At 36.7% G+C, this 17,337-nt stretch overlaps 1 protein-coding gene across 1 annotated transcript in view; it reads right to left on the reverse strand.

Annotated features, from left to right (window-relative positions):
- The window catches only part of MYO3B (myosin IIIB), a 195,586-nt gene that overhangs the window by 81,180 nt on the left and 97,069 nt on the right, over nt 1–17,337 (reverse strand). The window contains exons 17-22 of the mRNA XM_068408068.1: nt 17,089–17,215; nt 16,724–16,934; nt 15,475–15,622; nt 15,078–15,231; nt 13,238–13,326; nt 11,569–11,698 (exon numbers count right to left, since the gene is read on the reverse strand). Of these exons, the coding sequence (XP_068264169.1) occupies nt 11,569–11,698; nt 13,238–13,326; nt 15,078–15,231; nt 15,475–15,622; nt 16,724–16,934; nt 17,089–17,215 (859 nt within the window). The remainder of the gene's footprint in view (nt 1–11,568; nt 11,699–13,237; nt 13,327–15,077; nt 15,232–15,474; nt 15,623–16,723; nt 16,935–17,088; nt 17,216–17,337) is intronic.

Consider the following 17,337-nt stretch of genomic DNA (forward strand, 5'->3'; position numbering starts at 1 on the left):
AGAATGATAAGATAGTTGCTCAAGGTTTACCACACTCACTGCTGGTATGAGGTTTCTAGGGTTTATAATTAATATCCCTGAGCTCCCCTTAGTTCCTCATGCAATACAAAAACTAAACATTTCTTATCTGGCAAACCAAGCAAATAAATAAACCTTTTTATTAATCAAAAATCTTTAATGACTTCATAAACCAAAAAAACCCCAAAAGCGGTCAGTTCCTACTTAAAAAAAAAAAGAAAAGCTTCACATATTGTGATTTTGTTCATTAGTTAGTTCCTTCTAGGAACGGATTCTTATCAGTGCTTATTTCATGTGTCAAGTGAATCCCTATCTAATTACTAACTACTGAATTGTAGCATCAGATGAAATCCATAGAAAAAAGTTATTAGGATTTTCTTTTCCAGATAGAACACAAAATGATACTTCAATAAAAGTTCATGAATTAGTCATCTCAAGTAGTTCATGTTCATGAAAATACTACCTATCTTTAACATGTCTAAGCCATTAAAACTAATAAACAGAACAAACGTCGTTTGAAAATTAGTCTACGTAATAAGAAATGTTTCACCCAGAGTTATCATGGTGTTTACAGTCAGTAAACATTTGGTAGCTGTTTCTGCATTCAATTTTCATTTACAAGGTCATTTATTACTTTACACACCAAAAATAATTAAATGTTATTCCACTTTGTGAAGAACATCAATATTTGAAGAACAAATGTTTTTAGATAATAACATCTCCAGTTAAAACTGCCATGGGTTCCTTGAAAGGTTAAACTGGTTAAAGGTTAAAAGACTGCACTGTGCCTTTCAGAAATCTGGCTTCACACCTATTGTATGGTCAACACTTTAAAGAAAATACAAGTGACATCCATGTAGACTTAAATAAAATACTACCTATATTAAATCCAACTCCAAAAAATGGACCAACTAAGCGATTTAAAACCTTCTCAAAATTCTGTCAGGTTTTTTTGGAAAACGCATTCACGAGGGAGGGGAAAGAAGTTAATGGTTAAAATTAGGATTAATCTTTTAAACATGTACATGTTTAATTTTATTCACATGCATTTCCTTTTCAGTTCAATGGGACTGCTCATCTGAAATATTAAGGCTCCTACCTATGCGTCTGCCGGATCATAGACTAAGGTCTCTGGGATTCATTTGTGTCAGTGGGGGAGTCAGTCAGCCCCAATGTTTCTCTTTTTCCCTCTGTTTTAATAAAGTTAGGAATGTCATTAATGCTTTGAGAAGTTTCAGTCATCAAAGTCTGCGAAATGCTCTGACAGCTTCCAACAGAAAGAGAAGTAGCAGCACAAAAACCTGTGCACTCACTGGCTAAGCTCACTGTGCCAATGCTCAGCAAAACTGCTTTTATCTTGAAGCTGGAGATCTCACATCTCTGCAAACATATTCTTCACTGATTCCTCATTTCAGCTAAGTGAGAAAGACCATACTGTCAAAGTACCGTATCTCTTCTATTATGCAAAGCCAAACTGGAGAATTTTTGAAAGTATTTCAAGTATTTACGCAGCACAGAAAAAAAGAAATGGGTTGCTTTTTTCAGGTTGGACTTTGGAAGTGCTCTCTACATCTCAGAAGGGACTAGTCAGCATTCCTGGTTTCTCACTTGCATCCCCAGCACTTAATCCTGTGTGATCTGGCCAAATTAATGATTTGTCCAGCTGTTGACTTTCCAGAATTATCAGGAAAAGTACACTCTCTGTCTGGATGTTCTGATGTTACTTACAGTTTGTCAGTGCTTCATTATTCTTAGGTGATGGATTCTATAAATAGTATCAAGCAAATATTAGTAATATTAGCACTGTATTTATAGCCTCAATTTTGGTTATGTCTGCAACAGATCACTCCTCCCAAAGTAAGAGCATGCCAGGTAAGAATTACATTAAGCTTTGATATAATGTCTAGTTTGTGAAGTGCAAATGACTTACAGAGAAAGAGTCTAATGACAAAGTCACCTTAGTGTGCAAGCTGTATCAGGGATATTACTATTATATAGAGGGCACAGTACAAGCTCTGTCCTTATCCTCATATAATTTATTAATTTCTTTCATGCCTCTGGTTCAGATAAAGAGAGGTTACTTGAAACACCATGTAGATACAGTATGGTCAGAAATGCTACAATGCATTCATATTTCATTGACACGACTTCTAATCACCGCTAAGCACTTGCACTCCAGAAGATGTACAGAGTCAGACAATGTCTTTGACATACACAGATTCTTCTCTGTCTTTCCTTTCAGTACATTTTATCTAGCTTAAAGAAGTCTACTGCTTATCTCCATAATGCATTTTCATCTTCTGCTACTGTAAGACTAAGCTTTTCTTAGCTCGACTATAAATGAATACATGTACTTTTTTATTGAGTACTAATTTGAATCTGGTCACTGACTATCAAAACTCTATTCTTTTGAGTCACTGAAGTAATTTAAGCTAATCTTGTGCAATAAAAAGCTAAGAATCCAATTTTCTCATATACTACACATTTTACACAAGAATATATTTATAAAAATACTGTCCGTAGAATACAACTATCAGTACAAACACACTTCCACTGCTGCTTAGTCTGAAAAGAGAATCACTTCACTTCCTGCTCAGAATAAGTAAATAAAAAATGAGAAACAGTATTTCCAAAATCAGATCCGTATTATAAAACAGAATCTGATGACCATGAAAACTTAGTGAGGCCCACGTGGGAATAACCTAATTATGGTAATTGCTTCAGGAGCAAAAAAGATGCACTTTTTGGCCCAGATTATTTGAAATGAAAAATCCATGCCACAGTGAACTGACAAATTCTGATCCTGATTCTTGATTACACTAAAGGTTTCTTTAGTCTTATTAGCATGAAGTAGACACAGATCATATTTACAGATACTTAAAAGCTTTACATTGCTAGACTGGAATTGAAGAACCTGAGTGTAAATTCAGTGCTGCTATGCTTTCTACTGCATATATCGCAGACACTTCAGCAGTCACTTCCCATATTAATAAGGCAACACACTGGCAAACACACAGCATGATGTTTACAGCAACAAATAAAACTTTGCTTGTAAGCATCATCACTGCTATGCTGAAATATTGTTTTAACACAGTAGGTTAGTAGACTTCTGGTAGAATGCAAGGGAAGAAAGACACTGACAGCAGCTGAGACGAAATGAAGGTCAAACTGCCTACTATATTCCAAGATACGTAAATGTATGATCTCAGTAAGAAAGTTCTTAACTTTTACCCTTACCTAGTAAAGAAGAAGAGATTATGGTATATAATTAGCTAGTGGTAGTGACCAAGATATTTTAAATACACAACCTTGAGTATTAATGGCTACTTTAAGCAACATGCCCAGTTTTCCAGCTGAACTGAATCAGACTTGTGTAGCCATCTACTCGATGGGGAGTGTGTTCACCGAACTATCACAGGTACGTATGTGATCATGGGATACACAAGCAAACCTTATGTGATTCTCAGAACATCATAGTCCCACGACATGACCAACCTTACAGACAGCAGGCGAAGCACATATGCTATAGCCTGATCACATGATGGACAAGTTCCCAGGCACAGGACAAGGGAGGGTCAGGTGGTTCTGGAAAACAGGGTAGCAGAGGGGGAACGGATTGTCTCCTGGACAAACTCTTTATTCAGCCACAGCCAGGTGATCATCGGTTGGACACCTCTGTCCAAACACAGGACTAATGATAGGATGGCACACTAAGTACAGCTGAGAGTTAACTGAAGCTGCATCTAGACAAAAATGAAAAAAACCCAAAAAATTGTTTGGAAAAAGCAATTAGAAGTTACAGTGTAAACAATGCTGGAGTTTTCTACTGCTTGATGCCCAGCATTTTCTTTAGTCAGGTCTGTAGCTTGACTAGCTGAAGACTTGACTAACTGGCTGGAGACTGAATGACAGGCTGGCCATAGCCTGATCTGGTCAGTCTCCCAGCTGCTGCATTACAGAACAAAGTGACTCAGCTTTTTACGATTTATACATTGTCAGAAGACACGGGCCATTTCTTTCAGATATGGTCCTTAGCAACTTCCGTCCACATCTTTGGTAGTGTACGATTTGATGCTGTCGTACGTAATCAACTCAGGACAACAAACCTTGAAATCTCTGGGTAACAGCAGACAGTACAGAACGCTGCAGTCTGTGTCGTTGGCAAAGTACCTCACCATCAACACAAGGTTTTCTGTTGCCCCAGCAGATTGCTGTGGTTCCTGTACCACATATATACCTGAGATTAGAAGAAAACTACAGAGGTGTACTTTCTGTGAAGACTTCATTGTTGAGGCATTCTCCATTAATTTTCAGCATTAGCCAAAACGCCCTTACTCTAATTACCTCTATTCAGGACAGACAAGAAGTTTATTTCTTCTTCCAGGGGTATGTGGAAGAATACTTCTAAAAACATATACAGGTTGAAAATATGGTTACCACACATGCTGATTCACCTCTGGTCTTCCTCATTGTTTTATGTAATTGACATCCTTCCTCTTGGATGTTACGTAAGATTTTTTTTCCCCCAAATCATATATGCTTTATTTAGAAAGGTTAAAGTTTGATTATGAAGAACATGATAGTTATCTCAGTATTTTATCTATGCTCCCTCACCAACATGAACCAACAGCAAGCATTCTGATAGCTCACACCTTAGCATCTTGTCTCTGATGATCTCAGGACAGCTCTCAAACACTAATTAAGCTTCACAGTACTCAGTTAAACCTGAGGTCAAAATAATTTTCTACAAGAACAATGAATAAACAGGAAAGCCAGGAGAAGTCAAGAACTGCAATTTCCAGCCCACTGTATTTCCAGAGTATGTTCGCTCTCCATACAGTGTATAAAACATTTTATGGTATACATTCCATCACTTATGACCTGCTACTGAAGCTGCTCCATACATACACAGTCTGATCAAAATCCTACTAAAGCCAGTGAAGATCCCCAATGAATTCAGTGGTAAAAATTCAGATATAAAGATGTCACTGAAAGCACATGGAATAAAATAGAATAACATTTTCTCTGACCTCACTATGACTAACTTTCTTCTTGGTGGTTAAGACCCTAACAGGATAAAAATGGTGTCAAAACCAGGTTTTGACACTTCAAGAGAAGAGCTGTCTTTTAGAAGTCTTAATTTAGGATGAAACATGGTTACAGAACTTTATGAAAGTCCCAGGCCTCCCCATTTTTGAAATCTAGGCATTAATGATGTTGACTACTAATTTAATCAAGTCTGAAAGGCTTCACAACTGAACGTTTGCTCCTCTGGATCTCAGTACTTCCATATATTATCACAGATAGCCCAAAATCAGGTATTTTTGTGGTAATTCAAAACATTATTCTCATTTATGTTTGTATCTCCACACTTAACGAAACAAATACCCATTCATACAAACAAATGCATTTTCTGTCTTTGACATGCACTGTGACCTGCTGTCCAAGCAGTTCAGTTATAGGCTCTCCTACATAAAGCCACAACAGGTTGGAATAAGTAGGACAAAGTCAAATAACAAGAGAAAAGATAATGCTGGTTTAGTAAAGTACTGATCTTTACAGTTTGTTGTAGGGTGAAGGAATAAAGAAAATGGATAAAAGTACAAAATCATAGTAAGACAGCACACCCAGAGTACAAAATACTCTGAAACAAATACACACATCCAGCACAGACCAAAGGTTTGTTTTCCACCAACTACATTCATCTCTTAGATACATTAACCCCTAATTCAATTATTTGAAGAGAGTGGGAAATACAAGCACATTCTTTGTAAAGGACACATCAAAAAAACATTATGGATATTCAAACCAGCAAGGTTATCTGAATATTCAACAAATTTATCTGCTCTACAAACTCACTAGCAAATTTAAAAACAATTGCTCTTCTAGGATTTGATCTTGAGAGCAACTTAATGCTTCCAATGATGTACCATACATCTTTGATACAGTTTGACCTTGTAGCACACAGTGCCTGTAGAAACTGCCCAGAAAACTACTCATTAAAACAGCTACTGTATAATGTTCTCTGAATATTTCTCTATTTAAATTCTGTATATGCTGCAGTCAGATCCCACAGTCTTCTAGTTAATATTAAAAACAGTAACATCTTCTGTGTAATACATCTTTTGCTTCCTCAATATCAACACATTTCAAATTTAATTAGTATACAATGAAGTGTTAAGATTATTGTTCACTACTGTGAGATAATGTTCATTATAGAATTGAGAAGTTAGGCTAGAAACATGAAAATTTAAAAGATATCTCCTCTCTTCTGAGAGAAAGGTAAAGAAAAATTATTCTCAAGATTTGTTCTGCAGAGAATGGCCTATTATGAACCAAAACAGTAAGCTCATCAATATCTCTTCTTAAACTGGCCCACTTGTACTTTTTTTTAGGGTTCAATTTGCAAGCACTCGGAGACAACAAAAATCTATGCCCTTTGCCTGTTTTCAGTACAATGTAATCTGTGAAGTCGCATATTAAAAACAATGGACTTCTGCTTGGGCAATACCCTTTACCAAACATAAATGTGATAAATCTAACTTGACCCTTCTTCTCAGCTGTTGTGCGTACTGCCATGTGCAATTCCAGAGATTCACTGACTCTATTTATAGGGAGTTATCCCCTCAACAGTAAATAATTGTTACGTCTTATATAAAGCTTTAGCAGGACTGAAACCTTAACTTTGATCTGATAGATGGTTCTGTTTCTGTTTTCCATTTTTAGGGCTATTATAGGGCATGTTTTAGATCCTACTGCTAGCCAATCTTGTGAGTATTTGTGTTCTGCATTTGTCCTACGACGTAAAACCTTAGGATGTGAAGAAAAAGAAACACAACTGTAAAATGCTCAACTGAAAAACTAAATGAAAACTAATCCAACACTCTACCTCTCAAACTCAGTTAAGCTACATTTAATTTAGTTTACTGATGTCCCACATCTGCAACCCGGTGAAGTTCACAATTATTACACTGCACAGCTGTGGTTTAAAACCTCTCTTTGCACACACCACACCAACAGCAAAGCAAAAATGATTAACTTTTATATGCTTTTAACATATGGGCCAGTTAGAAGTAGGAAAGCCTCTGTGTCCCAAGTGAAAAATATATAGCTTCCATTAACTTGACCCAAATTCTTACAAAATATAAATTCTGATTCATCTTTCTTGTATCATTACAATGGCTTTGTTTCCGATTCATTTGACTTAGAGTGGCTGCAGTTAACTCTTAGAAGTGAAAATACTAACACAAAAGTAGCATTATAAAAAGATTTTATTGTAGGATAAATTAGTAAAATTAACATGTATTTGAGTCTTTTGCTCTATTGTGATGTGTGGAATTAAGAGAAAAAAATACGCTAAGCCCAAATGGAAACATGCTATATTTCAGTGCGTTAGTATGACACACACCAAGTGAAGAGACCTGCCACTACTTATCGCTAGAGGAAGGGCTTGTACTCAGTAGGAATGCACAGTGACAAACATGGCAGGTTAAATCATGGTTCCACTGAAAACAGTGGCAAAGCCCCTAGGACTTCAACTGGCCAAGATTTCATTCTATGCCCAGAAGTATCTGTTCATGGGATTGAAATGCAAGGAAATCCATGTTTCCCTCAGTTTCTAACTCTTCATGAGGAATCAGCTGCTATCAAAGTTACAGACTAATTAATATTGAGATAGTACTCTTATCACCAAGGAGTGGTGAAAAGCAGTTCTTTAAAGTGATTTTGCAAAAGGCCCTAGTTCTTGTGTTCTTTAGTGTGCATAAAGAAAGCCTGAAACATTTTTTTTACATTCTCTCTCAGCATGTGGTCCATTAGTTGTTTGCATTTTTTTTTATGAGACCTACATTGCTTATAATTAGTTTTTGTCTGAGGGTTGTAAGCAGGGCTGGAGACTCAAAGGCATAAAGAACACAAACTAAAAATCAATACTGAGGAAGTAAAATGACCTTTAGGCAGGCTAATTATAATTAATTTGGTTTTGAAAAAAATCTATTTTCCTCCTATTTTGGAGAAAATATTCCTTTGTTAAAACACCACTATCCTAACTCTTCAGTGAAGGTTGTGAAAACTTTCATCCCAGTTCCCTTTGGCAGATTATGCTCATATACCTAGGCACCATGAACAAGGAGTGTTTATTAGCAATGGATAATATATTGATACTATATCACACTGAATGTGTGAGCAATACCCAATGCTACCAAAATTATTAGACACGATGTTGCTGTAGCAGTAATGGTGCCCAGCTCTGTAATTTTTTATGCAGCCAAGCCCAGCCCCTACAGATCCTCAGAGCTAGGTGAGGGACGTTTCCACAGCATCTCTGCTCTGGTGGTGGGAAGGCTGAAGGATTTCCCCTTCCTTCCCTCCCGCTCTCTCCAGCAAGTACCTGAGGCAGAGCAGAGTAACCCTGACAAAAGCTCTAAAGGTCTATGAGTCACAGAAGGGGGAAAAGTCTGCAGAGATTGTGTTTCAAGAGTAGAGAATCATGTTGTGCTGCAGCTTTTCTGAGAAGATAAAGCCCCTCTGGCACACCTCCCTATCCTGCCAGCATGATCTGGTCAGCTGGGGAACACAAGGTAAGAGACAGGAAAAGTGGAAGAGGGAGCTGCAGTCTCAAAAAGCCCCAGTAGTGCTTTGCCTGAGCAGTCTGATGATACCACCACTTAAAGGTGATGCTGCAAAAATTCTTGAATATCAGGACAGTGAGTTAAATGGTCTGACTCCTCACTGATGCCACTAGTGAGGAGTACCGAGGCTCTCCTTAATTTTTCCAATTAAAGCCCTCTTCTCTCACATGGGTACTCTATTTTCTAATTGCATGATTCCTTTTCTCTCTGATGCTTTAGCTGCAACAGTGATAAACCAAAACTAGATATAAACAGGAATGCATTATATCTGAATGGGAACATGCATATTCAACTGGAGTAGTGGCAACTTTTTTTTTTTAAAACACTCTACTTCTGTCTTGTATTTAGAGTAAATTCTATTTACATTTCAGAATATACAAAATTGTCAGCACAAGAAGCTGTGTCTGTAGAAAAAAAGTGACAAATATGGAAGCAATTGGGAGAATTGGTAGGTTAAACCAGAATATGTTCATTCAGTTTTGAGGTTAACGGTCCCTAGAAAGTGCAAACAGATTCCAAAATGTGCCGAATGTGCCTAAGTTTCCACTGAAAGATGACAAAACGTGCTGTACATACTACAAGATTAGTGCCAGAATGTTTAATTTCTGGTGTCTCATATCAGTAATTGTGCACTCTCTTAACCATAAATTACTATTACAAATGTATATTTAATGTCCTGCTGTTAATTTCTGGCCCTTTAAACTACACAGTCTGCTACTGTGAAATAGAAGCATTTGTTAAGAGCGGATAAGTATATTTGATAAATTACAGGGATTAACATGACCTTAAATTAGTAAAAGAATTTAGTCTTTTTAATATTTATTTTCTTGCTGCTGCTCAGTTTTTGGCAGCGGAAGACATGACAGTTATATAAATATACTTCAAACAGAGGATCTTCTCAGGGTGGGAAAGGCATCTTTTTGTTCTTACTGGTATTTAAGAACTACATTTTCAGTAACTGTCAGACCCACGTTACCAGTCTCAAATTCCTTCTTGCTTTTGGGATAGCACCACCTAGTGATTATTACACATACGAGAGAGTGCTGCTTGGCAAAACCCACGTACGCTGCGAATTCCAGAGCTAGTTGCAAGCAGATGTGAGAATGTGCTGTCACTCATCTTCAAACAAAACACCAGAGACACTGGCAGAAGGCTCATTTCAAGTCAGGGTTACCTGGAGAGATGCAATATGGCTTCCACGTAAATTATTAACTTTTGCATCAGTCTGTAATCTACAAAAACCTGGAGAAAATTGTATCAAGGTTATGAATCTTAATCTGTATTTTTTCTGGTTTGCTTTAGGAATGAAGCACATGTTGAGTGGAGGGAAGAGGGCTAAAAGGCAAGGAGAGAGTATGATGGGACATTTACACAGTCACTATTCTTTTGTTTACAAAAGCCTCTTTGTAGAAAGTTAAGAGAATAGCATTATCTTTCTTCACTGAGCAGAGATGAAGCAGCATTGCCAGTGATACCTTCTGTTCTCAGCCAAACCTTTCACTTATCTTGCAAGCTGCCAAAACTAAACCTGGCAACAATCTGATTTTAGAACACAGAGACCCCAACGCAGGATGTGAGTGCCAATTATATTAGACAGCTGGAAAAAATAGGGCAAAATCACAAAGACTTTAAAAAAAAAAAATTACAGAAGGGTTTTAAGCTATTTTTATTACACCATGCACAGGAGCACATGCATAATTTTTTTAACAGGATGTCCTGTACCAACTTGACAGAAATACAGACAACACTCAACTTGCTGTGTGCTCTTCGTGGAAACATAAATGTTCTACAATAGGAGGCAGAAAGCAGTTCATGCAAATAGAAAACAAGGAAGGAATATAAAAGACAAAACAAAAAAGTGGAAATACACCAACATGGTAACTACACATTACTACAATGAGACATATCTTCTTACTAAACCTTTTATGCATCTTGGGCAAAATACCCAAGTGCTGCTGCCACTGACAATACCTCTAAAAAGCCAGAGGAAGATGAGTTTGCATGAAAGCACCAGGATTCTGATTTAAAAATAGCAATAAAATCAAAAGTATAATATTTACAATAATTGGGACTGATAACGGAGACAAAGCACCTAATCTGTTTCATTCTGACAATAGCTCCAAGGTATAAAATGGCTAGCAAGGAGGGGTGTGGAGGCACATTTGACCAGATGTGAGCTTTCTTTTTTGCTTTGCTTGATCCATACAGCATGAGTAAAAGAATCTCTCCTACCAGTTTAACATGGACTCAAATGTCAGAATCACAAAGATTCTTTGTTCCCCACTTGGGCACGCAAACCAATCCTACTCCATCTTAAACTTAGATTATTGGTATTCTGGTATCTATCCATGGAGTAATCAAACTTAATCTTGCTGTTTTATTTAGCTACAGATCTATGCACTTTCATGTAAGTCAGCGTCAACAAGCTTTAAATCAACTGAATTAATTAGTACTAGCATATTAATAGGTGTTTTTATAATTTGTAAGAAATGTTATATATTGCATGAATGCATGTAAATAGATGGATATTACCTCCAAAACAACTTGATCTACATTACGTAGTATACGAACTGTAAGACACAGTACACAAGAATCTATCAACTGAGAACTTACCTTAGTAAAGGACTAAGAACCAAGAAACTACCATATTCTCATCCTGCTCTGAAAATGAGTTCTTGCCCTACATATCAGATAATCTCCCTTTTTCTGGAGTGAGGGATGAATCTTGCTGTCTGCGTTTTTTAAAAGAATTCACGTCCACATATTTAAAAAAAAATTATCATAGCATTTTAGGTATCTAGGAAACTTTAAATAGCAGAGCTGAAAAAGAATTTTAAAAATTTGTGCAGAAACAACTAGAGTTTTAGAGGAGTAGGTAGCTGAAGAGGTTGCAATGTTAGCAAAGCTGTGCAGAAAATACCTGTTTTTGTTAACGGGCTAGAGAACAGCTGCTGAAGAAGTTTGTTCTCTGAAGTTCTCAACACCACCACTATGTCAGCAGGAAGAGTGTCTCTGTTCTTCTCAAGGAATGTGCAGGCATCATATAATACCTAGCATGGGAAACAGAATCAGAAAAGTTGCCAAAAAAGGCTACCCAAAAACTACTATGCTCTTTAAAATGTGAACAGTCAAGTTGACCAAGTAGACCTGTTAGTTTGGTTCTGACAAGCCAATGAATTATCTGCAAAGGACTTAAAAGTGTACAGCTACAGCAGTGTCTTCAGAATGTGAACTGGCTATAAACAGCACCTATATTCATAGCATGTCACTGCACATCAAATCCAGTTAAATGGCTCAAATCACGTTCTGTTATGCTTTGTCACATCAAACCATGGTATGCATGATGCAATATAACAGAGATACCTCATTAAAGCCTAAGTTGACAGTTTACATGTGAAATAAGAAATGGTTCTCAGGTAGTCACCATCTATTTGTTGTCTGTACCAAACTTGTGATCTATAACTAGACCTGTTGGAGGAAGAGGAGTAAGTTGCACATCTAAGTACATTAAAATAGGCTTCTGACTGCTTTGAAAATGATAGTAGGAAAACAAAACATTCACCTATTTCAATTATTTTAATTATAAATTATATTTTTTATTATAAATTAATGCCTGGCTATTTGTATTCATGTAAGAATCAGTTAATTTTGCTTAACTTTTTATTTATTTTTTTTAAAATTGCAGTAACTTTTTAGACCTGTTTTATTATCACTAGCAATATTCCTCTCTAGCCTAATTCCACTGGAGGACATTAGTTTACACAGAAACTTAATGTTCTCCTGCAATAGAGAACTGGCCAGTAGTGTTTTTATGACTTGGCCATTTGGGTACAAAGAATTTACTAAACATGTGTGAAATTTTAGTTATTCTTAACAAGCCAGAAAGCTGGACAAAGTTTACTAGAACATATCTTAAAATTTTGGAGTCTTATAATGAGCCAGAGATGAGACATCATTGATAACTATATAAAACATGGCTATTTCATTTTAATTTTGTTTATAAACAAAGATTCGGACCTGAAATCATAAGCAAAGCTCACGTTACGTGAAACAACTGAACTGTTACTCCCCATATAAAATAATACATGAACTGCTGAGAACAAAAGAAGTTAGGTGCTGCAGAGTACAAGAAAATATCTGTGCTAGCTAGCTCCAGTCTTCTCAATGCTCTCTAGAGGATTTTAAGTTGTATTACAGATGCTGTTTTACATTGCATTTTATCCGTATACTTCTATACACCCACACACACAACTACTGTGGCATTCACACAATGTTAACAATGGTATAGCCTGTTTTGGCACCAGAGAGTTGCTCCTTTGAAACGATTGTAGTAATGGTGTTTCTGGTGCCAGATTTCTTTCAGAATAAAAAGTGGTTACTGTCTACACAATTTGTGGAAGAGCCCTAAGGATAGGTTCTAAATTGGACTGCTACATGTGAAAATTTTATCATAGATTCTAGGTTTCCATAAACTTTATAATTTTGTCTCTTAAAATGAGGAAAAAAAAATCATAAAATGAAACTTTGGATAAAACAAATAATGACTCCACGACTGTTATTTCAACTAAATAAAAATCACATGACCTTACCTTTCCAGCATAGTGCTGAATACCAAATGACAGTTCTACTCGTTTTGGTCTCCAAAAGTATTTGCATCGTAAGTTATCTTCAAATTTATCTAGACATTGAGAAGAGAGATTGATATAAGTGACTAAGTAAAATCTTCATCCTAATTAGGGACAGTTTGCTGTTCAAGAAGCCAGAACTACTATAAACACATACGCTATCAGATTGCTCAGAAATAGCTGTGTGTCAGTTTCTCTGTGCTTTCTTCCAAGCTGCCGCTTCTGAATGGAACAGCTTATTCTAAACTAGTCCAGTAAGACTGTCTTTCAAATCCCACTGTTTGTGGTCAGTTTTGTGCATGGAAAACTATCAAGTGAGAGGGGCCAACGAGAAGGTCTGACAACTTCCCATATTTTGCTATAAATTTGCTTATATGCATATATAGGGTTTGGGGTGGGCGTATTTTAACTATGTACATTCAAAGCAGTGCAAATCTCTCGCTTGCTTAAATGCCTATTATTTGTATTTTCCCTATCTTCCTTTCCCCATTCATTTAGCTTTGTGCATCATGTTTTAAATATATGTTAATATCTTCAGGCAGGGACCATCTCTCATTTACCTTCGGACTTCTACAGAAAAAGAGGCTTCTATCTAAAAGTTCTTCAAAAGAGTCTTTCTGTTTCCCATGACTACCTCTAAAGAGCTGACAGAAAAAGAAACATCACTTTCTAAGAAAATGTCTTCTATGCCCTGTGATATTTTGTATGCTTTTTAATATTTTGCAATGAAATTAGTGCTGATACTGTAAAACTTGCTATTATATTTCTTTATCTGAACAAGCAACTAGAGACCTGAGGCCAGAATCAATTTACAAAATTCTGTCATGTTGTGTAGGTCAGAAAATATTATCAAAATGTTCTTTCTGATGTTAGAATCCATTAATATTTTCTGTTAGTTTTCTCTTTCTATTAACATTTAATGAAGCTTGTATTTAAAGCAAAAAGAACTAAGTTTGGAATTTCAGCAGGGGGCAGGCGGGAAAGTGGTGGAATTAATGATTGTCTGGCACATCTGGAGAGGGTAAAATATCCCACTTTGCTGTCTCCTTGAGGGATTCTGCTGTACTGCGTACAGATCAGCAGTAAGACTGATCGGCACTGGACCAAGGAAAGCGCCTCTGTGAAAGTGTAAGTTCAATATTCAGTATTAACTGATTTATAGGACCCACAGGGAGGCACACAGCTTTAGTACGGAAGTGAGGACTGGAACGAAACCATAGCATTCATTCTATCTGTGACCTAAATTCAAGTTTCAACTCAGCCTAGCAGAAGTGAAAAATCTTGTACACATATCATGTAATTTAACAGGCAGCTGCTATTTTTCTCTGACTAAGAGTTTATGATGAGATAATCTGGAATGAAGCAGTATTTTCTAATTGGATAAACATGGGCCTAGGAGCCTGAGAGATCTAAATTTCACTCTCAACACTAATGTTGCTCACAGGGTGGTCCTTGACACAAGATTCTACTATGTTTCAGACTTCCCTTCAGTAAATGGGGATAAATGCTGCTTGATGTACCTCACATACATGTACAAGACACAGGTTATTTCCTTTTAACACTGGAAAGACAATAAGCCCTTGACACCTGATATATAAGATAACTTTTGCAATATAAAAAGAACAGAAAAAATGAAAAATGTAAGCAGAGAAAAATGATGAAGCACAATTAAAAATATACTTAAAATGTCAAACAAAATGGCACAGCCTCAGCAGGACAACTAGGCTAGTAAAACTTGAGTAAAGATGTCATTCTGCCCTCTCAAAATGTATTTGTTATTTCCAGAACTTTTGTTTGCACATACCAACTAAAGTTAGGTCTGTTGCCTGAGGAAATCGACTTTCTTCATCTAGTAGAGACAGGAGACCCATGGGTTTCTGGAGGAACATATCTAGAAGTGGACGGTTGTCCTCATACTCCACTGTAGTAGCATCAATTCCCTCACTCTGATATTCCATCTACAAAGTCACCAGCACAGTTTTAATACTGAACCAATAAAAACAACGTCATCATTAGGACATTTACGATGGACAGCAATACTCTATAGGCCCCAACAATATTATTTACAGAACCTCAACTGAAAGATGTCATTATCTTGTGTTTAAATCACATACCCATTTTATAGTTTATAACGTATTCCTAAATACGATCTATGGTTCACGACGGCTGATTCAACTAGACCTCATCAGAGTTGAATTTACCTGCTCAAGTGCAAATATATGTTGATTGAAATAAAACTGGATCTGTTCATTAGCAATATTTATGCACAGCTGTTCAAAGGAATTTCTTGTGAAGTTCTCAAACCCAAATATGTCTAGTATTCCAACATTCATCCCATTTTCAGCGTTGCTGTGTGTGAAAATACAAAAAAAATTCACCATGGGCAACACCAAGTTAAAATAAAAATAAACATGGTAACTAAGATTGCATAATCAATTCAATCCACCACAAAAAGAGAGGAGGAAAAGTGTGTTTGAGCCTAAGACAACTTGTATATTTGTTCAGCAACATTAACACTTCTGGTTTTCACTTGTTTCTTGCAAATTTCCATGAAGAAGGCAGGAGAATCAGAGGTACACAGTAACAGACACTTAGCAGCCATATTAAAACAAGTGGTTTCAATAAGTAGATCCCAAATAAAATCTATTGTCTGCTCCTCCAGGTAGACAAAAGGTGTCAAGCTTTAATAGTATGTTTTTCCTATAGTCAGTCAAAAGGGTAATTACAAGGTCTGCTGCTGCTACAAGCTGGACTGTTAAGAGCCCATGTGCTAGCTCAAGTATACTCATACCACAGTCACCACTAGAACTGCAAGTATGGATGAGGACATGTCTATACGATACAGTGAAGTGCCAAGTAGAGATCTCAGATCAGAGGCATTTTCACATCACCTAAGGGGTTCTCTTGGTTCTAAAACTCTCTACAGCTGCTTGAAAAGATCAACGCAGCCAGATCAGTACCTGGCAATGAAATCATAAGGATGCACAACGTGAACTTTTCTGTAATTATGAAAAATAAAAAATCATCACTTACAACTCAAGTAGCAGTACAATAATAATCCGAGATCTGTATTTATTACTAGCTTACAAAAGCAGAAGGACTGTAAGGACTATGAATACATACCAAAGTTTTTCAGTGTACTCCAATTATTTACCCGCCTTTGGTATGATTTTGATGTTCACTGCCTAGGCAGCACGTTTTTAAAGAATTGTACAGCATTTTAACCACCCAATTTCCATTGACTTCAGTAGCTAAATTCCACTTAGCTCTTTGAGCATGTTGGGGTTAATGTCCTGGAAACAGAATTCAGTACCACAGCATGAAAGCCATTTTGAAGCCTTAGCCAAAATAAATAACACCCTTTCTGCAAAATCAAAAATATACAAATGGATGAACCCATCAAAGGCATATGCACAGCAAATACACATGATTCAGTGATGTGTAACTTGCCATATATTTTTATCTGGCTGAAGCAGCGTATTAATACGATTTACGATCCAGCTGAAGAGCCGGCCATAAAGTGCTTTAGACATGGCATCTCGCACGTCAGCTGCTTTGTCCACGGTGTTTGTTCGAATAATAGTCTCCCCTCGTGTTACAACACAGTGGGAGGTTAGGGCCTCTTGAAGTTCTTCTGACCCAATACTTAGTAGTGCAGCAGCTAAAAGACAGGGGAAAAAAGATACATGACTGTACATGACTGTGATTATGCAGGGAAAATCATCAGCATAGCCCAACTGTTACCACGAGTTAGAGATACTCACAAATACAGTCAAATTGCATTTACAGAACTCATAATGTTAAAATGTGTTTACCATTATCTAAGGCTTCTGGGTTGGGAACCTCACTTTTATCTGTTTGGTGTTGTGAAGAAATGGCAGCAAACTCAATATTTCCAGTATTTAAGATTCCAGTCAGAATTCTGTACACTGAGTACACTTCCTGTAAAAGATGACAAGAAACACTTTTAAAGAAACCAGTTAGATATATAGATCATATTTAGACTATGAAAGAAAAAGGTGGGCACTGGAATGGCTATTAAAGCTTGTAGCTTACTCTGAGAC

This window comes from Nyctibius grandis, chromosome 9 (assembly GCF_013368605.1).
Source record: "Nyctibius grandis isolate bNycGra1 chromosome 9, bNycGra1.pri, whole genome shotgun sequence".
NCBI lineage: Eukaryota > Metazoa > Chordata > Aves > Nyctibiiformes > Nyctibiidae > Nyctibius > Nyctibius grandis.